The following is a 23,911-nucleotide window of genomic DNA, read 5'->3' on the forward strand; positions in this document are numbered from 1 at the left end:
CCCATGACGCCAAATACTACTGACTCCCATTTTTACTTTTAAACATTACTGTGTGCCTGATGGTGTCAGATTTTCTTTGCGGTGATAATTTTTCTAATGTATCCCTATGGGCCTGTCATCCAGGCAGCTCAGGAGTAAACTGTCTGGGTTTGTTTGCGTTATCTCTATCTCTCTATCTCATTCTAAAGGGACAGTCTACACCAGAATTTTTATTGTTTTAAAAGATAGATAATCCCTTTATTACCCATTCCCCAGTTTTGCATAACCAACACAGTTATATTAATATACTTTTTACCTCTGTGAATATCTTGTATCTAAGCCTCTGCAAACTGCCCCTTTATTTCAGTTATTTTGACAGACTTGCAGTTTAGCCAATCAGTGCCTGCTCCCAGATAACTTCATGTGCATGACGAGCACAGTGTTATCTATATGAAACACATGAACTAACACCCTCTAGTGGTGAAAAACTGTTACAATGCATTCTGAAAAGAGGTGGCCTTCAAGGTCTAAGAAATTAGCATATGAACCTCCTAGGTTAAGCTTTCAACTAAGAATACCAAGAGAACAAAGCAAAATTGGTGATAAAAGTAAATTGGAAAATTGTTTAAAATTACATGCCCTATCTGAATCATGAAAGTTTATTTTGACCTAAACTGTCCCTTTAAGCTGCTCTTCTGTCGCCATGAAGATGTTTTCCATAGAAAATGAATGGTGAAATTAACTCTTTAACCAATATTGAATGAAACAAAATATATATTTTTTTTGACAATTGAGTAATAGCTGTACCACACAACTGCTCTTATTCTGCATTTCAAGAAAAAAAAATACAAATCAGATAAAGCATTTCCATGTTCATCCCCATTTAATTAAAGGGACAAAAAAAAGTCAAAAATATACTTTCATGATTCAGACAGAGAATGACGTTTTTAAATAAATTTCCAGTTGACTAATTTGCTTTGTTCTCTTGGTATCCTTGTTTGGAAAATAAATATAGGTAGGTATTATGGGCTTAGCAGTATGCAGATGTCTTTAATACTCTATGGCAGCAGTGTTTGCAACAATGTATAACATTACAACAAACATTGTTGCAAACTCTGCTGCCATAGAGTCCTGAAGACACGTGCATGCTCCTATGAGCCCGCCTCTTTTTTACTCTTCAACAAAGGAAGGTTGTTTGACATCGCATGCTCTATCTCAGTCATGAAACATTGTGGGTCAGGGTATGCACAGCAAGGGTGTAATCAATAGTTAGAGCAATGGCACTACATACGGATAAACTCCCCAATAATTACACAGTGGTAAATTACAATTGTTAGTAGTTTCGTATTATACTAATATTGGAAGGGAGGGGTGCTTTGCGCAAATTAGATATACAGAAACATTCGTGGAGATGCAAGAAAGAATCCCACTACAGAATGCGAGAATAGCACTCACTATCCTGACTGAAAGGCAAAATTTCTCTTGTGGAATTAAAACATAACTTTTAATAAATTTAAATTAAAATGGGGGGATAAAGTTACAATAAAAACCTAGGATAGAAAGGTCACTGCTGTATTACCTTAATAATAGATAATTACTAATAGGCCTCGGAGGTATGATAGCCAAAGTAAATATTAAGGTATTATCAACAATTAATATTATAGTAAACAAGTGGGTGTCAATGAGTTAGGTTATTCAAAGGTCACAATGAACTATTAGAGAAACCAAAGAAAGGTACTCTGATAGTATGAGTCTTTGATAATGTCAAGGGAGGGTTGCTACCCAGGAGGGGCTGCTATTATACTGGATATTAGAATAATGTACTTGGAGACATTTAGACCAATAATTGGGATATATACATAGGATGGATATGTAGTGTTTCAACACGTGTATAATTGCACTGATGTTCTATCAGCAGTAATAATTCTATTAAATATTCACAATGTATATTTCTTTATTGTACATCAGTGTAATTAGATGATGGAATTAATACAGCACTTAAGAGTGTTAAAACTGTTAGTGTTACAGTCTGATAGAAGTTCACAATTTTTGCTATTAAGTTAATTATTAAGATTATATTGATCTTAATCACCTGTAGCTTTTATAAAAGTTGTACATGTATCAGCCTTAATACTCGCTGATGTAGGATGTCAATCAATATATTGAAAATATGAAGTTGATATCTTATAAGTTTGTTTATAGTAATTGGTAAACAGCAGCCAGATATTTTCTGAACCTATCTGTGTAATAACAGATCTGCTAATGGATACTCTCTGGTGGAGTTCTCTCTAAATATAATATTTCTGATTAATATCAGTTTGCCTAGAGTAGAAAATTGCCAATCTATGAATACAGGGACTGCTGCTCTAAATCTTGGCAAATTGCCACGGGCTGTCCGCTTCAATTCCTTAGTTAATGAGTGATAGGTGTATAGTAGCGTTGTAAGGTTGCAAACGTCAGATAGGTTATGTATTTATATTGTTTTAAATCAACTTAATTTTCGTTTGTCTCAGAAAATTGGTAGAAGCTAAGTATCTAAATAGTTAACTAAATTAGTTTGCTACAGTAGTAAAAAAGGCAACACAGTGTCATATATACGGCAAGGTTCCTTTCTACATTAACTTAAATATTTGTGCGTAAGATAGCGGCAAAAAATCAATATTTAAATAGTCAGTCCTGTCCGTTCACTGTAATACCAGCTCCGGTAAAAAAAAAAAAAAAAAAGTATCAAGCATTTAGCAGAGTTAAAGGGACAGTCTACACCAGAATTTTTATTGTTTTAAAAGATAGATAATCCCTTTATTACCCATTTCGCAGTTTTGCATAACCAACACAGTTATAATAATATACTTTTAACCTCTGTGATTATCTTGTATCTAAGCCTCTGCAAACTGCCCCTTTTTTCAGTTATTTTGACAGACTTGCAGTCTAGCCAATAAGTGCCTGCTCCCAGATTACTTCACGTGCACGAGCACAGTGTTATCTATATGAAATATGTGAACTAACACCCTCTAGTGGTGAAAAACTGTTAAAATGCAATCTGAAAGAGGTGGCCTTCAAGGTCTAAGAAATTAGCATATGAACCTCCTAGGTTAAGCTTTCAAATAAGAATACCAAGAGAACAAAGCAAAATTGGTGATAAAAGTAAATTGGAAAATTGTTTAAAATGACATGCTCTATCTGAATCATGAAAGTTTATTTTGGCCTAGACTGTCCCTTTAATGTTATTCGTTATAAAGCATTCGCGTGCTGATAATTACATATTAAATTACGATCTTATTTATATAGCTGTAATTATCGTGAGTTCTGTTGCTCACTATGTGATGATATAAATAACAAAATTAGATTGTTGTATAAATGACAGTAGCCATCCGGTTGCTACATTTGCCCTAAGAGAAGTATCTACTATTACGCAGACTAGGAATGTAATGTGTTATACTGTATTGCCCTGCTTATAATAATGTGCTGTATTAAGCTTGTGTTTCTATGGCTATACTGATGGTAAGTTCTAATATCCACTAGTAGGTGATAACGGTAACAAAGTTAGACTGCTGTCCAGAATACCGCAACCATCCGGTTGCAACACCGGCCCACCCACTTGAATAGTGACTAAAGAGAGATTAAACAACAGATTGGATTTCTATCCTATATTTAAAAAAGAGCTCCCAACAGCTCTAGGTCTAACACCTAACGTGTTTCACCCGTATAGGGCTTTATCAAAGGCGGCAGGCCGCCCGTTCAAGGGAAATTTAAACCCGGTGTTCACCGGAAGTTCCGCCTCTATTCGTTTTCAATGGGCTGACGTATTTGTCAATCATTGCCATGATGTAGAGAAAGTGCCGGTATAAGGAGGACATTATTAAATTAAATGATACAGTTCTTAAGGTGGATTACTACTGTTATGTAGATGAAAGCAGATAGTAGGTATTTCTTAACCAATATATGAGCATGAAGATTCCCTGATTCCAATGTGTAAATTACTTTTAGTATTGGTATATATGACAAACAGTGTGAAACCTAACAATATTGGGTTTATTGTAATTATGCCATTTATTTATTAATGCGTTATGTTCATGATTTAATTTACATACATATTTTTAAAGTATATTAATCTGTATAAATCTGGTAATCTGTAATCAAATTTACAGTGAAAAGGTGTTACCTTATCGGATAGATGTTGATCAGTTTAAATTTTATCAATATCCTTATTTATACTGAAATTAAAGAGAAAATGTTTGTAATATGTTTAAGAAATGTTCTCCAATATTAATGTAACCACTATCTAGATCCGGGATTTTTATTCTTCTTTCCTAGCCCTATTCGATAAACAATTCATTTGATGGGTATGTTACGTATGTCAAATATTATATTGTCTAGATCAACGTTCTCCCTAACAGGATGTTGTCCTCAACTGCTAGGTTGTACATACATTTGACCTGGGTCATAATCAAAACATGTGGAGTCCATTATAATAAAATATTGCGTCCTTGGACTATGTTAGGATGTATCTAATTATATTGATTTACATCTATTTCGCTTCTATGTCTATCTTGAGATCGGTGACTGTGAAGTCTTAGAATGGATTCATTATAAGTGCTAATACCAAATAAATCCATTCTAAGACTTCTTAGTCACCGATCTCAAGATAGACATAGAAGCGTAATTTCAGTATAAATAAGGATATTGATAAAATTTAAACTGATCAACATCTATCCGATAAGGTAACACCTTTTCACAGTAAATTTGATTACAGATTACCAGATTTATACAGATTAATATACTTTAAAAATATGTATGTAAATTAAATCATGAACATAACGCATTAATAAATAAATGGCATAATTACAATAAACCCAATATTGTTAGGTTTCACACTGTTTGTCATATATACCAATACTAAAAGTAATTTACACATACTAATCAAAAGACTCATACTATCAGAGTACCTTTCTTTGGTTTCTCTAATAGTTAATTGTGACCTTTGAATAACCTAACTCATTGACACCCACTTGTTTACTATAATATTAATTGTTGATAATACCTTAATATTTACTTTGGCTATCATACCTCCGAGGCCTATTAGTAATTATCTATTATTAAGGTAATACAGCAGTGACCTTTCTATCCTAGGTTTTTATTGTAACTTTATCCCCCCATTTTAATTTAAATTTATTAAAAGTTATGTTTTAATTCCACAAGAGAAATTTCGCCTTTCAGTCAGGATAGTGAGTGCTATTCTCGCATTCTGTAGTGGGATTCTTTCTTGCATCTCCACAAATTTTTCTGTATATGCACAGCAAGGGGTTTGGCTCGTCCACTGACATCTGCTATGCTCCTAAGCTTCATCCAGATTAGCTTTGCTTCTTTAAATTCCCTTTTAATAATCAGATAAATGACAGCAGCGGATGCAACGAGAGCACTTCTGAGGCTTGTTGGGTGCTTATGACATTGCAGATCACAATAAGTATTACAGGGTGATTACTTGAGTGTGAGTGTAAGTTCACTGCAGAAATCAGTTACTAGGGATCTGTACATGTATTTGGATTCTTCGTTAGGATCCGAATGAGGAATAAGGCGGCCAATCACGGTTTACGGCTCTTTTTGGAAACAGATTTCTTCTTGAGAAAGTAACACACTAAAAGCTGTGCAAATCCAGGTCTTACTGAGTGGAACTTTCACAAGAATAAATCCAGCTCTCAAAAAAAAGAGCCAAATGCCCCAAGCATTCCATATTCGTCAGCTAACGAAGGATCCAAATTTAGATCCCCGTCAATTACCGATTAAGACGTAAATTGCAAGCAAACATAAATATTTATTTTATTATTATATATAATTATTAGTGTATTAATAAGCATACTATATAAAAAAAAAGATGTGGTGACATTTTTACATATGGGCAAGTACAACCTCCATTGCAAAAACAAAGAGAAATAGAAATAGTATACATAAAAATATACACAAATTATATTAGCGCTTTTACTTTAGTGTTCATATTATTTCCTATAGGTTGTGCGATAGTCTAGGATGCGCTGACTTCTGCATGTCAGATAGCACGGGGGCACTAAATCCCTCACATAATAGACTTCTATGGGGGCACACGGTAAAACTCATGTTGGATAGTAGCTGAGCGTCAAACCAAAGGGGCACTAAGCGGAGGGTTTGCTAGGCCAAGGGTGCCCTAAGCGGAGGGTTTGCTAGGCCAAGGGTGCACTAAGCAGAGGGTTTGCTACACCAAGGGTGCACTAAGCGGAGGGTTTGCTAGGCCAAGGGTGCACTAAGCGGAGGGTTTGCTAGGCCAAGGGTGCACTAAGCAGAGGGTTTGCTAGGCCAAGGGTGCACTAAGCAGAGGGTTTGCTAGGCCAAGGGTGCACTAAGCAGAGAGTTTGCTAATTCGAAGGTGCAAAAAACGAGACGGCACTAAGCAGTGTGTTTGCTAAGCCGAGGCTGTACTAAGCAGCGTGTTTGCTAAACCAAAGGTGCACTAAGCAGAGGATTTACTAAGCCGAGGGTGCACTAAGCAGAGAGTTCACCAAGCCAAGGGTACGCTAAGCTGAGGGTGCACTAAGCAGAGGGTTGGCTAAGCGAAGAGTTTAAGCCGAGAATGCACTAACCAGAGGGTTTGCTAACCAAAGGATTCACAAAGTGAAGGGTTCACTAAGCTGAGAGTGCACCAAGCAGAGGGTTTTCTAAACTGAGGTTGTACTAAGCAGTGTGTTTGCTATGCCGAGGTTGTACTAAGCAGTGTGTTTGATAAGCCGAGGGTTTGCTAAACCGAAGGTGCACTATGCAGAGGATTTACTAAGCCAAGGGGGCACTATGCAGAGAGTTCACTAAGCCGAGGGTGCACTGAGCAGAGAGTTTGTTAAGATGAGGGTGCAATAAGCGTAGAATTCACTAAGGAGAGGGTGCACTAAGCGGAGGGTAGTAGAAGTAGTGGAGTGTTTCATGCAGTTCTGGGCTACATTATTAATAATTACTTTAGCTCTCAATAAAAGTGCTAATTTTTATAGCAGTATTTTGGATTGCAACACTTTACTTACTACTTGTAAAATGGGCACAATCATCGAGTTTCCTGCCCTTTCCAATTAAGTATAAGGAGCACTAAAAAGTGCAATTTGTAACATCCACGTAATGCCAGATGGGGCTTTATTCTAAGCGTGAGACTGAGCAGATTATTACGCACCCTGCACTATCGATACCACTTGTAATCTAGCCCTTAGTGTTTAAGCCCTTATTGACTGTCAGAGAGCAGTGATTAAGTTATGCATATGTGATAAGTAAGAAGGGGTTAATAAAGGCTATTTGGTTGACAAAGAAGTTAAAAACGGCTCTATGTTGCATAAAGAGCTCAGTTGCTGTTGCTAAGGTTACCAGATCTCAGAATGTCTGCAATGTCATTGGTGAAGATCTCAGATAAGTTTTAGGGAGTGTTTAGCTTAAAGGGACAGTCTAGTCCAAAATAACATTTTATGATTCAGATAGAGAATGTAATTTTAAACAATTTTCTAATTTGCTTTTTTCACTAATTTTGCTTTGTTCTCTTGGTATTCTTAGTTGAGAGCTAAACCTAATTTCTAAGCCCTTGAAGGCCGCCTCTTCTCTCAGGGTATTTTGACAGGTTTTTCACCACTAGAGGGTGTTAGTTCATGTGTGTCATATAGAGAACACTGTGCTCATGCACATGGAGTTCAGGTGAGCCAGCTCTGATTGGCTAAAATGAATGTCTGTCAAAAGAACTGAAATAAGGGGGCAGTTTGAAGAGGCTTAGATACAAGGTAATCACAGAGGTAAAAACTGTATTTATATAACTGTGTTGGTTATGCAAAACTAGGGAATGGGTAATAAAGGGATTATCTATCTTTTTAAACAATAAAAATTATGGTGTAGACTGTCCCTTTAAGGATTGTGAGTTGCTGCCCTCTCTGGCATACAAGGGGTTAAGAGGAGATTGCCACCTGAGACATCTACTCTAGACACTTTGCTGTAACCGCATTCTGCCATCTCAGCATCAGGCTACACATTTCTGGTAGTTTTTGTCCTCAGAGCGACATTCCTGACAGAAGGGATATATCACGGCTCTCAGAATGTACACCAGGAAAGAGTTAAAGGGACATGAAACCCAAATATTTTCTTTCAGGATTCAGATAGAACATGCAATTTCCAATTTACTTCTATTATTAAATTTGCTTCATTCTTTTGATATCCTTTGCTGAAGAGCTAGCTGAACACATCTAGACAGCTAACCACAAGAGACAAATGTGTGTAGTCACCAGCTAGCTCCCACTAGTAAATGATATGTACATATTTTTTTCCAACAACTGATACCAAGAGAACAAAGTCCATTTAAAAACAGGAGTGACTTTAAAAGTGCCTTAAAAATTACCTGCTCTTTCTGAATCATGCACCTTTAATTTTGGCTACCCTTTAATAACTGCTCAGTAATTAAATATATGTATTAGGAAATATAAGTATAGCACTATAAAATCAGTTCTAGTGACCTACTAGGGGATAGATTATAGGTTAGTAAATAAATATTGCACACAAATAATAACACACAGAAGTACAGCTTGCAAAATATTTTATTAGAAATGATACGTTAAAATAGAAATATCTCTGCTATTTGTGAGATTGCCAGCGCCATGTCTACAGAATAACAAGCACGTTCATATACTTCATACGTCTCTACTGACCCCAGTACCTTGCTGGTTGGGGTCCAGGTTGCTGGTGGGGCGTTGTTACATTTAAATATGTAATCCACAGTCATCTTGCAAACAAATTGCTTTCTACAGCCAATAAATCTGTGCTAAGTGAGTAACATTCTATATAAAGGAATTAGAAAAATGCTCTAGAGATTACACATCAAAAATAGATTTATATACAATAAAGCATTATTACTACAGGGTATCAGCAAATGATTATGTACATTTTATCACTTTGGTGGAAAATTATCATTATAGATCATTGGGTAATAACAAAAAAAAAGTACTAATCCACTCAATGCTAAAGATAAAACAATGTAACTTATTATTAATAAGATTTGTGGCCCAGCTATATAAATAAATTTGTGGCCCAGCTATATAAATAAATTTGTGGCCCAGCTATATAAAACTGGATATTCGGTGAGGTTCATTAAACCTTTCTCTGACAGACGTGTTTGAGCAATGAGTTCCCAGGTTCTCTATTAGCAGAAGAGATATTTATTTGCATATCATGAAGGTTAAGCTATGTTTCAAATATTCCTTTGGGACCTGAAAATGATAAATTAATCTATTGGTTCCTCTGTTTAAATACACAACATAACCTCCTATGGCTGAGACAACGCTCTACTGGTAATCAGCTTCATATGTCCCAAAAGTCATTTGATGTCCCCTAAAAAGGTGCCTCAGAATCTTCACCCTCATTTGAGACTGTTACATGTTGTACAGTTTGAGTTGCTCCAGAACTTCCACGTCAGACATCTCTCCAAATGTGTCCTCTTTGTTCTCCATCAATTTGAAGATGGCTCCCAGTTGTTCTCGCTTCACCCTGGAAAGAAGAAACACATTGTATCTTGCCCCCTGCCTGATAAGGCTATGTAGCCCCCCTCCAACCATGAGAGCATGCAAAATAATAACCAAAAGCACTGGTATCTGGTCAGCAAGGATACTGGCCTCGCCCACTTCAAAGATTCATCTGAAGCCCTCAATCCATGTTTTGAGACACTGTGTTAATCAATATGCTCCACCCACAGGGTTTTCATTTTAAAGAACCACAAGGGCCAGGTTTGCCTCTATAATATCAGAACCCAAAGCTCTTTGAAAGGACACAAAAAGAACCTGAAATAAGTTTCTAAAACTCTTCAGGGGATGTAAAAGAAATGGCATACGGTTTAACTAAAAATAATAATCAGTGAAGCGCTTCAGAGGATGCAAGTTTAAAGAGTTAATTGATATCAGGTGGTGAGGGACAGTATTACTAGTGCAGCACTAGAGGCAAACAGAAGCTAAATATCAGAATGTATAAAAAGAGCAAATCTGTTTGGAAGAAGTTGGGGTAAAAAAATATATAATAATAAATATAAAAAGTAAGGTAAATAACAGATATACATCTGGTTAAAGTTAACAGTCAGGGGAGGAGCTATTGGGAATAATAATGGGAAAGTGCAGTAAGGGGAGGGGCTATAGTTAACAATTATTTGTGCAGTTGGGCGAGGAGCTTAAGTGAGCAGTTATGGATAAAGTGCAGTTAGGGAGGCGCTATAGTGAGCAGTTATGGATAAAGTGCAGTTAGGGAGACGCTATAGTGAGCAGTAATGGATAAAGTGCAGTTAGGGAGGCGCTATAGTGAGCAGTTATGGATAAAGTGCAGTTAGGGAGGCGCTATAGTGAGCAGCTATGGATAAAGTGCAGTTAGGGAGGCGCTATAGTGAGCAGTTATGGATAAAGTGCAGTTAGGGAGACGCTATAGTGAGTAGTAATGGATAAAGTGCAGTTAGGGAGGCGCTATAGTGAGCAGTTATGGTAAAGTGCAGTTAGGGAGGAGCTATAGTGAGCAGTTATGGTAAAGTGCAGTTAGGGAGACGCTATAGTGAGCAGTTAGGGATAAAATGCAGTTAGGGAGGTGCTATAGTGAGCAGTTATGGATAAAGTGCAGTTAGGGAGGAGCTATAGTGAGCAGTTATGGTAAAGTGCAGTTAGGGAGGCGCTATAGTGAGCAGTTATGGATAAAATGCAGTTAGAGAGGCGCTATAGTGAGCAGTTATGGATAAAGTGCAGTTAGGGAGGCGCTATAGTAAGCAGTTATGGATAAAATGCAGTTAGAGAGGCGCTATAGTGAGCAGTTATGGATAAAGTGCAGTTAGGGAGGCGCTATAGTAAGCAGTTATGGATAAAGTGCAGTTAGGGAGGCGCTATAGTGAGCAGTTATGGATAAAGTGCAGTTAGGGAGGCGCTATAGTGAGCAGTTATGGATAAAGTGCAGTTAGGGAGGCGCTATAGTGAGCAGTTATGGATAAAGTGCAGTTAGGGAGGCGCTATAGTGAGCAGTTATGGATAAAGTGCAGTTAGGGAGGCGCTATAGTGAGCAGTTATGGATAAAATGCAGTTAGAGAGGCGCTATAGTGAGCAGTTATGGATAAAGTGCAGTTAGGGAGGCGCTATAGTGAGCAGTTATGGATAAAGTGCAGTTAGGGAGGCGCTATAGTGAGCAGTTATGGATAAAGTGCAGTTAGGGAGGCGCTATAGTGAGCAGTTATGGATAAAGTGCAGTTAGGGAGGCGCTATAGTGAGCAGTTATGGATAAAGTGCAGTTAGGGAGGCGCTATAGTGAGCAGTTATGGATAAAGTGCAGTTAGGGAGGCGCTATAGTGAGCAGTTATGGATAAAGTGCAGTTAGGGAGGCGCTATAGTGAGCAGTTATGGATAAAGTGCAGTTAGGGAGGCGCTATAGTGAGCAGTTATGGATAAAGTGCAGTTAGGGAGGCGCTATAGTGAGCAGTTATGGATAAAGTGCAGTTAGGGAGGCGCTATAGTGAGCAGTTATGGATAAAGTGCAGTTAGGGAGGCGCTATAGTGAGCAGTTATGGATAACGTGCAGTTATGGAGGCCAAAAGGCCACATTAAAAAAAAAAGTCCTCAGCTCATCTCCCTGGTGTGGAATGAGACACATTGAAAGAAAGAGAATAATAACTTAACCCTCTGATCATTATGTGTCGGCTTCCTAACTTATTAGACACTAGGCATAAAGGGACACTACACACATTTCTTGCACCTCCCATTTTGAAGCCTATGTTACACTGCAGGTATCTGAAGGAGAGTTACTGCACGTCAGTCAACAGGAATGTAGTGAAAGATAGGTTTCCACATGGCGGGCGGCGCCCATTACTAGAGAGAGGGGAAAAAAACCTTAATACTAGGGTTATAAAATGTATATAGGGCTAGATTACAAGTGGAGAGCTAAATTATTGCATGCCCAAAAACGGGAAAATTTGCTCGTTTGCGGGTGCACGATAATTAATCAGCCATTAAGCGGCTGGTTACTGCTACCGCAAGCTTGCGGTAGCAATTAGAGCTTATTAAATGAATCAGAGATCAGATCTCTGGTTAATTTTACAAATATGGCCCAAATGCCCCCAAAATACGGTCTAGTATAGTCTATTAAAAAATAAAGATGGCAGCATCTTTATTTTTTAATAAAATTACTGCACTAGGCAGTAATTTGGGGTTAAAGTTGGCGGCAGTGAGGTGTTAGAGAGAAAAAAAAACGGCACTGAAATTTCCCTTTACATTGCGGTCTATGGGAACTGTGTGTTCCTTATAAATATATATATTTAACACATAAAAATATATATATAGCTAAGCATATACGTATATATTTAAATTTGCTGCCATCTCTGCCCTACTTACCCCCTACGCTGCGCTGAGGTTCTGATGCCGTCTCCGATGGCATCAGAACGAGGCTCCCATAGGAGCCTATGGAAGTTCTATCTTGTGAGCGCAATGCTTTCCAGCTGACAACTTGTAATACCAACGCACATTATCGTGCACTGGTATTACACAGTGGATCGCAAATATCTCTTTCAGAAAAGCAATATTTAGCGCTCCACTTGTAGTCTGGCCCTTAGTGTTTAATGGTCCTTTTAAGTATTAAAGAGGAAAGACGTCTGTCTTTGTCGTGTCCATGAAACTAATCTGTACATCCACAAGACCAATTATACTAAGAGGAGCACTTCCTCTTTTAAATGAGAGCTCATATGATCATTTCGATATCACAGGTCAAACCATGAATGTCAGTGTCTTAAAAACAAGATTTAATGAAAACTAAAAGGCTCCTGACACTTCTCTTTTAACTAAGAGGTAATGTGGCATATATGGCGAGCCAATGACAAGAGGCATATGTGTGTAGCCACCAATTGACAGCTAGCTCCCAGTAGTGCACTGCTGCTGAGGATGTGTACATATGCTTTTAAACAAAGGATACCAAGAGAACAGTAAATTCAAGCGATATGCTCTATATTTATAATGCGTTTGATTTTGAATTTCATGTCTCTTAAAGAGACAGTAATGTCAACACAGCTTTAATATGTATTTTATCTGCTGGTATCCTAAGAGCAGCAACGCACCACTGGGTTCCGGCTGAACATATTGTGTGAGCCAATGACAAAAGGTATATATGTGCAGCCACCAATCAGCCGCTAGCTCTTAGTAGTGCATTGCTGCTCCTGTGTTTACCTAGGTATGCTATTTAACAAAGCATACCAAGAGAACAAAGCAAATTTGATAAAAGAACTAAATTAGAAAGTTGTTTAAAGCACATCCTCTATTTGAATCATAAATGTTGAATTTTGACTTTTATGTCCCATTAAAGGGACAGTCTACACCAGAATTTGTATTGTTTAAAAAGATAGATAATCCCTTTATTACCCATTCCCCAGTTTTGTATAATCAACAGTTATAATGACACACATGAACTAACACCCTCTAGTGGTGAAAAACTGTCAAAATGCATTCAGATAAGAGGAGGTCTTCAAGGTCTAAAAAAGTTGCATATGAATCTCCTAGGTTTAGCTTTCAACTAAGAATACCAAGAGAACAAAACAAAATTGGTGATAAAAGTAAATTGGAAAGTTGTTTAAAATTACATTCTCTATCTGAATCATGAAGGTTTATTTTGGACTTGACTGTCTGAAAATTGTGGGGGTTTTCTTCATGCTTGATCTGTGTAGGAGCTAATTTAGATCTGTTCCTAACTGGCAAAAGGAGATAGGATGCTTTTTAAAACATTTATTTTTAAGAGCTCTTTAGAAAACAGAATTTATGCTTACCTGATAAATTACTTTCTCCAACGGTGTGTCCGGTCCACGGCGTCATCCTTACTTGTGGGATATTCTCTTCCCCAACAGGAAATGGCAAAGAGCCCAGCAAAGCTGGTCACATGATCCCTCCTAGGCTCCGCCTACCCCAGTCATTCGACCGACGTTAAGGAGGAATATTTGCATAGGAGAAACCATATGATACCGTGGTGACTGTAGTTAAAGAAAATAAATTATCAGACCTGATTAAAAAACCAGGGCGGGCCGTGGACCGGACACACCGTTGGAGAAAGTAATTTATCAGGTAAACATAAATTCTGTTTTCTCCAACATAGGTGTGTCCGGTCCACGGCGTCATCCTTACTTGTGGGAAACAATACCAAAGCTTTAGGACACGGATGAAGGGAGGGAGCAAATCAGGTCACCTAAATGGAAGGCACCACGGCTTGCAAAACCTTTCTCCCAAAAATAGCCTCAGAAGAAGCAAAAGTATCAAACTTGTAAAATTTAGTAAAAGTGTGCAGTGAAGACCAAGTCGCTGCCTTACATATCTGATCAACAGAAGCCTCGTTCTTGAAGGCCCATGTGGAAGCCACAGCCCTAGTGGAATGAGCTGTGATTCTTTCAGGAGGCTGCCGTCCGGCAGTCTCATAAGCCAATCTGATGATGCTTTTAATCCAAAAAGAGAGAGAGGTAGAAGTTGCTTTTTGACCTCTCCTTTTACCAGAATAAACAACAAACAAGGAAGATGTTTGTCTAAAATCCTTTGTAGCATCTAAATAGAATTTTAGAGCACGAACAACATCCAAATTGTGCAACAAACGTTCCTTCTTTGAAACTGGATTCGGACACAAAGAAGGCACGACTATCTCCTGGTTAATGTTTTTGTTAGAAACAACTTTCGGAAGAAAACCAGGTTTAGTACGTAAAACCACCTTATCTGCATGGAACACCAGATAAGGAGGAGAACACTGCAGAGCAGATAATTCTGAAACTCTTCTAGCAGAAGAAATTGCAACCAAAAACAAAACTTTCCAAGATAATAACTTAATATCAACGGAATGTAAGGGTTCAAACGGAACCCCCTGAAGAACTGAAAGAACTAAGTTGAGACTCCAAGGAGGAGTCAAAGGTTTGTAAACAGGCTTGATTCTAACCAGAGCCTGAACAAAGGCTTGAACATCTGGCACAGCTGCCAGTTTTTGTGAAGTAACACAGACAAGGCAGAAATCTGTCCCTTCAAGGAACTTGCAGATAATCCTTTCTCCAATCCTTCTTGAAGAAAGGATAGAATCTTAGGAATCTTTACCTTGTCCCAAGGGAATCCTTTAGATTCACACCAACAGATATATTTTTTCCATATTTTGTGGTAAATTTTTCTAGTTACAGGCTTTCTGGCCTGAACAAGAGTATCAATAACAGAATCTGAGAACCCTCGTTTTGATAAGATCAAGCGTTCAATCTCCAAGCAGTCAGCTGGAGTGAGACCAGATTCGGATGTTCGAACGGACCTTGAACAAGAAGGTCTCGTCTCAAAGGTAGCTTCCATGGTGGAGCCGATGACATATTCACCAGATCTGCATACCAAGTCCTGCGTGGCCACGCAGGAGCTATCAAGATCACTGACGCCCTCTCCTGATTGATCCTGGCTACCAGCCTGGGGATGAGAGGAAACGGCGGGAATACATAAGCTAGTTTGAAGGTCCAAGGTGCTACTAGTGCATCTACTAGAGTCGCCTTGGGATCCCTGGATCTGGACCCGTAGCAAGGAACCTTGAAGTTCTGACGAGAGGCCATCAGATCCATGTCTGGAATGCCCCACAGTTGAGTAATTTGGGCAAAGATTTCCGGATGGAGTTCTCACTCCCCCGGATGTAATGTCTGACGACTCAGAAAATCCGCTTCCCAATTTTCCACTCCTGGGATGTGGATTGCAGACAGGTGGCAGGAGTGAGTCTCCGCCCATTGAATGATTTTGGTCACTTCTTCCATCGCCAGGGAACTCCTTGTTCCCCCCTGATGGTTGATGTACGCAACAGTCGTCATGTTGTCTGATTGAAACCGTATGAACTTGGCCTTTGCTAGCTGAGGCCAAGCCTTGAGAGCATTGAATATCGCTCTCAGTTCCAGAATATTTATTGGTAGAAGAGATTCTTCCCGAGACCAAAGACCCTGAGCTTTCAGGGATCCCCAGACCGTGCCCCAGCCCATCAGACTGGCGTCGGTCGTGACAATGACCCACTCTGGACTGCGGAAGGTCATCCCTTGTGACAGGTTGTCCAGGGACAGCCACCAACGGAGTGAGTCTCTGGTCCTCTGATTTACTTGTATCTTCGGAGACAAGTCTGTATAGTCCCTATTCCACTGACTGAGCATGCACAGTTGTAATGGTTTTAGATGAATGCGCGCAAAAGGAACTATGTCCATTGCCGCTACCATCAAACCTATTACTTCCATGCACTGCGCTATGGAAGGAAGAGGAACGGAATGAAGTGTTTGACAAGAGTTTAGAAGTTTTGTTTTTCTGGCCTCTGTCAGAAAAATCCTCATTTCTAAGGAGTCTATTATTGTTCCCAAGAAGGGAACCCTTGTCGACGGAGATAGAGAACTCTTTTCCACGTTCACTTTCCATCCGTGAGATCTGAGAAAGGCCAGGACTATGTCCGTGTGAGCCTTTGCTTGAGGAAGGGACGACGCTTGAATCAGAATGTCGTCCAAGTAAGGTACTACTGCAATGCCCCTTGGTCTTAGCACCGCTAGAAGGGACCCTAGTACCTTTGTGAAAATCCTTGGAGCAGTGGCTAATCCGAAAGGAAGCGCCACGAACTGGTAATGCTTGTCCAGGAATGCGAACCTTAGGAACCGATGATGTTCCTTGTGGATAGGAATATGTAGATACGCATCCTTTAAATCCACCGTGGTCATGAATTGACCTTCCTGGATGGAAGGAAGAATTGTTCGAATGGTTTCCATTTTGAAGGATGGAACCTTGAGAAACTTGTTTAAGATCTTGAGATCTAAGATTGGTCTGAACGTTCCCTCTTTTTTGGGAACTATGAACAGATTGGAGTAGAACCCCATCCCTTGTTCTCCTAATGGAACAGGATGAATCACTCCCATTTTTAACAGGTCTTCTACACAATGTAAGAATGCCTGTCTCTTTATGTGGTCTGAAGACAATTGAGACCTGTGGAACCTCCCCCTTGGGGGAAGCCCCTTGAATTCCAGAAGAGAACCTTGGGAGACTATTTCTATCGCCCAAGGATCCAGAACATCTCTTGCCCAAGCCTGAGCGAAGAGAGAGAGTCTGCCCCCCACCAGATCCGGTCCCGGATCGGGGGCCAACATTTCATGCTGTCTTGGTAGCAGTGGCAGGTTTCTTGGCCTGCTTTCCCTTGTTCCAGCCTTGCATTGGTCTCCAGGCTGGCTTGGCTTGAGAAGTATTACCCTCTTGCTTAGAGGACGTAGCACTTGGGGCTGGTCCGTTTCTACGAAAGGGACGAAAATTAGGTTTATTTTTGGCCTTGAAAGACCTATCCTGAGGAAGGGCGTGGCCCTTACCCCCAGTGATATCAGAGATAATCTCTTTCAAGTCAGGGCCAAACAGCGTTTTCCCCTTGAAAGGAATGTTAAGGAGTTTGTTCTTGGAAGACGCATCCGCTGACCAAGATTTCAACCAAAGCGCTCTACGCGCCACAATAGCAAACCCAGAATTCTTCGCCGCTAACCTAGCCAATTGCAAAGTGGCGTCTAGGGTGAAAGAATTAGCCAATTTGAGAGCACGGATTCTGTCCATAATCTCCTCATAAGGAGGAGAATCACTATCGATCGCCTTTACTAGCTCATCGAACCAGAAACCCGCGGCTGTAGTGACAGGGACAATGCATGAAATTGGTTGTAGAAGGTAACCTTGCTGAACAAACATCTTTTTAAGCAAACCTTCTAATTTTTTATCCATAGGATCTTTGAAAGCACAACTATCTTCTATGGGTATAGTGGTGCGTTTGTTTAAAGTAGAAACCGCTCCCTCGACCTTGGGGACAGTCTGCCATAAGTCCTTTCTAGGGTCGACCATAGGAAACAATTTTTTAAATATGGGGGGAGGGACGAAAGGTATACCGGGCCTTTCCCATTCTTTATTTACAATGTCCGCCACCCGCTTGGGTATAGGAAAAGCTTCTGGGAGCCCCGGGACCTCTAGGAACTTGTCCATTTTACATAGTTTCTCTGGGATGATCAAATTCTCACAATCATCCAGAGTGGATAATACCTCCTTAAGCAGAGCGCGGAGATGTTCCAACTTAAATTTAAATGTAATCACATCGGGTTCAGCTTGTTGAGAAATTTTCCCTGAATCTGAAATTTCTCCCTCAGACAAAACCTCCCTGGCCCCCTCAGACTGGTGTAGGGGCATTTCAGAACCATTATCATCAGCGTCCTCATGCTCTTCAGTATCTAAAACAGAGCAGTCGCGCTTACGCTGATAAGTGGGCATTTTGGCTAAAATGTTTTTGATAGAATTATCCATTACAGCCGTTAATTGTTGCATAGTAAGGAGTATTGGCGCGCTAGATGTACTAGGGGCCTCCTGAGTGGGCAAGACTCGTGTAGACGAAGGAGGGAATGATGCAGTACCATGCTTACTCCCCTCACTTGAGGAATCATCTTGGGCATCATTTTCAATGTCACATAAATCACATTTATTTAAATGAGAAGGAACCTTGGCTTCCCCACATTCAGAACACAGTCTATCTGGTAGTTCAGACATGTTAAACAGGCATAAACTTGATAACAAAGTACAAAAAACGTTTTAAAATAAAACCGTTACTGTCACTTTAAATTTTAAACTGAACACACTTTATTACTGCAATTGCGAAAAAGTATGAAGGAATTGTTCAAAATTCACCAAAATTTCACCACAGTGTCTTAAAGCCTTAAAAGTATTGCACACCAAATTTGGAAGCTTTAACCCTTAAAATAACGGAACCGGAGCCGTTTTTAACTTTAACCCCTTTACAGTCCCTGGTATCTGCTTTGCTGAGACCCAACCAAGCCCAAAGGGGAATACGATACCAAATGACGCCTTCAGAAAGTCTTTTCTATGTATCAGAGCTCCTCACACATGCGACTGCATGTCATGCTTCTCAAAAACAAGTGCGCCATACCGGCGCGAAAATGAGGCTCTGCCTATGATTAGGGAAAGCCCCTAGAGAATAAGGTGTCTAAAACAGTGCCTGCCGATATTATTTAACAAAAATACCCAGATTAAATGATTCCTCAAGGCTAAATATGTGTAATGTATGAATCGATTTAGCCCAGAAAATGTCTACAGTCTTAATAAGCCCTTGTGAAGCCCTTATTTACTGTCTGAATAAAAATGGCTTACCGGATCCCATAGGGAAAATGACAGCTTCCAGCATTACATCGTCTTGTTAGAATGTGTCATACCTCAAGCAGCAAAAGACTGCTCACTGTTCCCCCAACTGAAGTTAATTCCTCTCAACAGTCCTGTGTGGAACAGCCATGGATTTTAGTAACGGTTGCTAAAATCATTTTCCTCATACAAACAGAAATCTTCATCTCTTTTCTGTTTCAGAGTAAATAGTACATACCAGCACTATTTTAAAATAACAAACTCTTGATTGAATAATAAAAACTACAGTTAAACACTAAAAAACTCTAAGCCATCTCCGTGGAGATGTTGCCTGTACAACGGCAAAGAGAATGACTGGGGTAGGCGGAGCCTAGGAGGGATCATGTGACCAGCTTTGCTGGGCTCTTTGCCATTTCCTGTTGGGGAAGAGAATATCCCACAAGTAAGGATGACGCCGTGGACCGGACACACCTATGTTGGAGAAATACAGTGTTTCATTTCTTATAAATATTACGCCCATAAACTGACTTGTAACATCCGAGCAGTCATATCGCCAATTATCAATCACAGCAAAAACAAGTTCACTCCAAACTAGCGTTACAACCTCCAGCCCATAGAGCCACACTGCAGTCTGAAAAGTCATTGCAGAAAGATTTTATTTCCCGTCCCTGCAACATCAGTTACAGAGAATACACAGAATATATTAAATATGAATATAAGGCGAGATTTGCATAGTTTTACACTGGATTCCACATCTCCAGTCTGGCATACAAAGGGTGAAATGGCTCTAAAAGCATCAAATACTGTATAAAACCCAGGATACCGGCCCTGGCGCTCCTGGATAAGCCTGCGCCCTGGGCTAGCTGGGGCCCTCCCTTAGCGCCCTATAATTACAAATATTAATAGCGCTACAAACAGAAAGTGCAGCGTTCATATTCTTTTGTACGATTTATATATCCATTATTATCTGTCCCTCTATATCTACAATTTCTGCCTTACAAACACAGCTAAGTTCATGAAATAAGCCGACAGGTTTCTGACAACTTAGAAGAATTGTCCTTCTGGAAAAGCAATAATGTTCATCTTATTTCATTGGGGGGAGGGGGGATCTAGGAGAGATTTGGTCATTTCAGGAATATTTTCTTTAGCTGGACATTAAGGGCAACTTCATAACATCTTCACGTCTGCAGAGAAAGAAAGAGGGAAAATAACTGGTGTCAAATTAATTTGGTAATTTAAACAATTGCATGATTTCATGATTCAGATAGGGCGTGCAATTTTAAACAACTTTATCTTTGATCATCAAATTTGCTTTGCTCTTGTGGTATTCTTTGTTGAAAGCTAAACCTAGGTAGGCTCAAACTGATTTCTAAACTGTTAAAGGTCGATTCTTATCTCAATGCATGTTGACAGTTTTCCACAGTTAGACAACGCTAGTTCATGTGTGCCATATAGATAAACATTGTGCTCACTCCTGTGGAGTTATGAGTCAGCACTGAATGGCTAAAATGCAAGTCTGACAAAAGAACTGAGATAAGGGGGCAGTTTGCAGAGGCTTAGATACAAGGTAATTACAGAGGTAAAAAGTGTATTAATATAACAGGGTTGGTTCTACAAAACTGAGGAATGGGTAATAAAGGGATTATCTATCTTTTTAAACAATAATTCTGGAGTAGATTGTCCCTTTAGCTTAAATATACCTTATGGAAGTTTTAGTTAGGGAACAGATTAAACTGCTGCATAATTATCTAAACCTAATTGTCTTTGTTGTATCAAATGCAAAAAATATATTCAAAACCCCTCTGCTCAGGTGAGATGATCTAAAGTTATCCCCCAGCACTGTGAGATCCCTAGAGATATTTTTCAAAAGGCAGATTTTCTTTACTTCTCCAAGTGGTGTTCCCTGCATTTCTGTATGTGAAGGAGAGACAAGCCCAGTGCACTATAGCACTGCATGACATGAGAGTTCTGCTGCATTTACACTTTGTGCTTTTTATTTTATATCACTTTACACTTAAAGGGACAGTTTACTCAAAAATGTTCTCCCCTTTAATTTGTTCCCAATGATCCACTTTACCTGCTGGAGTGTATTAAATTGTTCACAAGTATTTCCATTACCCTTATATTGGCATTTGAAATAGATTATTTAGCCTGGGATATCCCCACCTATCCTGAAAGATTTTGGCCTCAAGGCCAAGCTGTATTAACACAGCCAGTAGAAGAAATTACACTCCCAGTGGGTTATAGAAGAGATAAGGTACTAAAATGGTAATGTTATTACATTTAAACTTTACAGTTTCTATTTTGTGTTTTATTTTGTATCCAGCAGTGTATTTAGGATTGTGATTTTTCAAATTCTGATTATACCTTCACAGTTTCTGTGTATCTTTAACAAGTTAGGCTCATACTTTGTGTGTATATATATATATATATAGTTGAAAAATTAGATTACAATTTCTCAGAGAGCGTCATTACTTTCAATGGACCAGATAATCAAACATTCTCTAGTTTGGAGAGAGACTATAGTGCTGACATCACAGGGGAAGAATTTACTGAATTTTCTAAGAAAAGGGGAGGAACCTGGAACTCCCAGAGAGATGAGAGATGCCTTCCATAGAAAGCAATGAAGCGCTCTGGAATACAAAATTTCACATGAAAAAAATAGGGTAACTGGAGAACCCCTGGGGCTGATATAAAGGCTCAGTTTGAATTAATTCCAAATTAAACTGAAATGTTTTCACTACAATTTAACTGGCTTTTGTCCATATTTTATTATATATTACTTTTCTGTTAGTTAAAAATAACTGTATTATGAATTTTTTTTTTTTTTTTGAAATATCTTTTTATTGTTGTCCAAAAAAAGTAATACACACAATCTTATCGTTTACAATTTGTGCGGGTGCAGTCACATAAGATAAAGTTTACAACATCCATTACAAATTATACGTTGAACCTTACAGTATACACTTAATGAGACACATTAGTATCAGTTGGGTGTGAACATGACATTTTCCTTTCTCATCCGCACTTTGAGATCTAAAGCAAGTAATATTTTTTAAGCCAGTGTGATTACATTTCTCAGACGTATTTTTATTTTTTCCAATACCTTTATCATAATTAAAACTCAAATTAAATCATGTCTAATCTAACTATAAACATAACATAACTAAACCTATTCCTAAGTTGTTACTGCTGCTTCTGGGGCCTAGCGGTGGAGAAAAAAAAAAAAAAAAAAAAAAAAAAAGGGGGGGGGTAACGGGAATGAAAGAGGGATGGAGGATGAAGAGTGAGGGGAGTAGGAAGAATCATCTTGCATCAGTGTTTATTGTGATTTAGAATAAGTGTGTCCACTCCCCCCTCAACTCTGCCTCTGTGAAGAGAACTGAGTCTTTAAATGGCGTCAGGATTAGCCTTTGGATCTCTAGTTCAAAGGTAAGTATGAGTCTACGCCATTTACGTAAAAATAGGCCTAGCCTGTTCTGAACATCCATCCTAACATCCATTTGTTCCGTAAATATCTGTGATCTGAGTAGATTCCTAAAGTTCGCAAAAGAAGGGCTTTTCCTTACTGTCCAATTTTTTAAGATACATTTTCTAGCTAACAATATTACTAGACTCAGTACAGCATCATGTTGTCTGTGGCATGGATCCCAGTGTAAGAACAGAATAGTTTCTGGGCGGAGTATGAGGTGTATCTGTAAGGACTGGTGGATCCAATATTGTATTTTACCCCAGTATTGTCTGACTGTTGGACATTCCCACATATAATGTAAGAGAGTAGGTGCTTCTATCGCGCATCTAACGCACTTATTAGGGCGTGTGGTCACCCATTTGGCAAGTATTCTCGGAGTGAGATAGGCCTTATGAAGGAAGCGTATCTGGGATTCCCTGAACATGGCGGACAATGTGGCTGATTTAGTTTTTTCGAGACCTTCTCTCATGTCCTCCCACGTAATGTCATCAATTCCCTCTCGAGCCCATCCCACGAGCATTGAGTCCCTTGTGCTCTGCGCTCGTTGTTGTAGAAGAGTCTGATATATTTCAGACAGGGAGAACTTACCCAATTTATACAATGCTTGTGTAATGCGGAAGGGAGAACCCTCCCAAAATTCCGGTGCGTTTCGAAGCAGAGTATTGATATAATGGCGCACTTGTAGGAAGGCAAAGAAGTGTGTTCTAGGTATCCCAAACTCTCTTTGTAAGGTACCAAAGTTTTTTACCTCCTTCGTGAGGGGGACTAATAATTGTTGAAGTGATCTCAGACCCTTCCGTTCCCAGACCAAGAAAGGTTGAGTTTCCGAACCTGCCGGGAAGTCTGGGTTTTTGACGATAGGTAGGTAGCTTGAAACATGGCAGGATTTCTTCAGAAATTTATGAGCCTGGTGCCAGGCTTTTAATGGTTCGCTGAACAGCATGTTAAGGCCCAAAGCCTTCACAGATTTCATGTTCGGAACATGAGGTAGGTACGCTAAGGAGATGTCTCCCAGGACTGCCTGCTCCAGGGAGGGCCGACAAAAGTGGTGTGTTCCCACCTGCCAGTCCAACACCAGTCGTATTAAAGCCGCCCAGTTATATAGTCTGAAGTCTGGGAAAGCCAATCCCCCATTGAGAAAGCCCATACTCAGTTTTTCCCTCGAGATTCGTGGCTTTCCTCCCTTCCAGATGAAGCGAGTCGCTGCCGAATTAAGCATTTTGACGTCCGATTTGCTTAGGAGCAGGGGGAGCATAAGAAGAGGATAGAGCAGGCGAGGGAGTATCACCATTTTGAG

General features: G+C 39.5%; 1 protein-coding gene across 4 annotated transcripts in view; it reads right to left on the reverse strand.

Annotated features, from left to right (window-relative positions):
* Positions 1-8,540: 8,540 nt before the first annotated feature.
* Positions 8,541-23,911, reverse strand: part of LOC128643977 (gelsolin-related protein of 125 kDa-like) — a 117,490-nt gene continuing 102,119 nt past the window's right edge. For 2 of the 4 annotated variants that reach the window (XM_053696744.1, XM_053696745.1), the window contains one exon: positions 19,781-20,326. In XM_053696744.1, the coding sequence (XP_053552719.1) occupies positions 20,287-20,326 (40 nt within the window). In that variant the 3' untranslated portion in view covers positions 19,781-20,286. Of the gene's footprint in view, positions 9,505-19,780; positions 20,327-23,911 lie in introns of those variants that run through there. The other 2 variants (XM_053696743.1, XM_053696746.1) reach the window with 2 other exon arrangements.

This window comes from Bombina bombina, unplaced genomic scaffold (assembly GCF_027579735.1).
Source record: "Bombina bombina isolate aBomBom1 unplaced genomic scaffold, aBomBom1.pri scaffold_469, whole genome shotgun sequence".
NCBI classification, from domain to species: domain Eukaryota; kingdom Metazoa; phylum Chordata; class Amphibia; order Anura; family Bombinatoridae; genus Bombina; species Bombina bombina.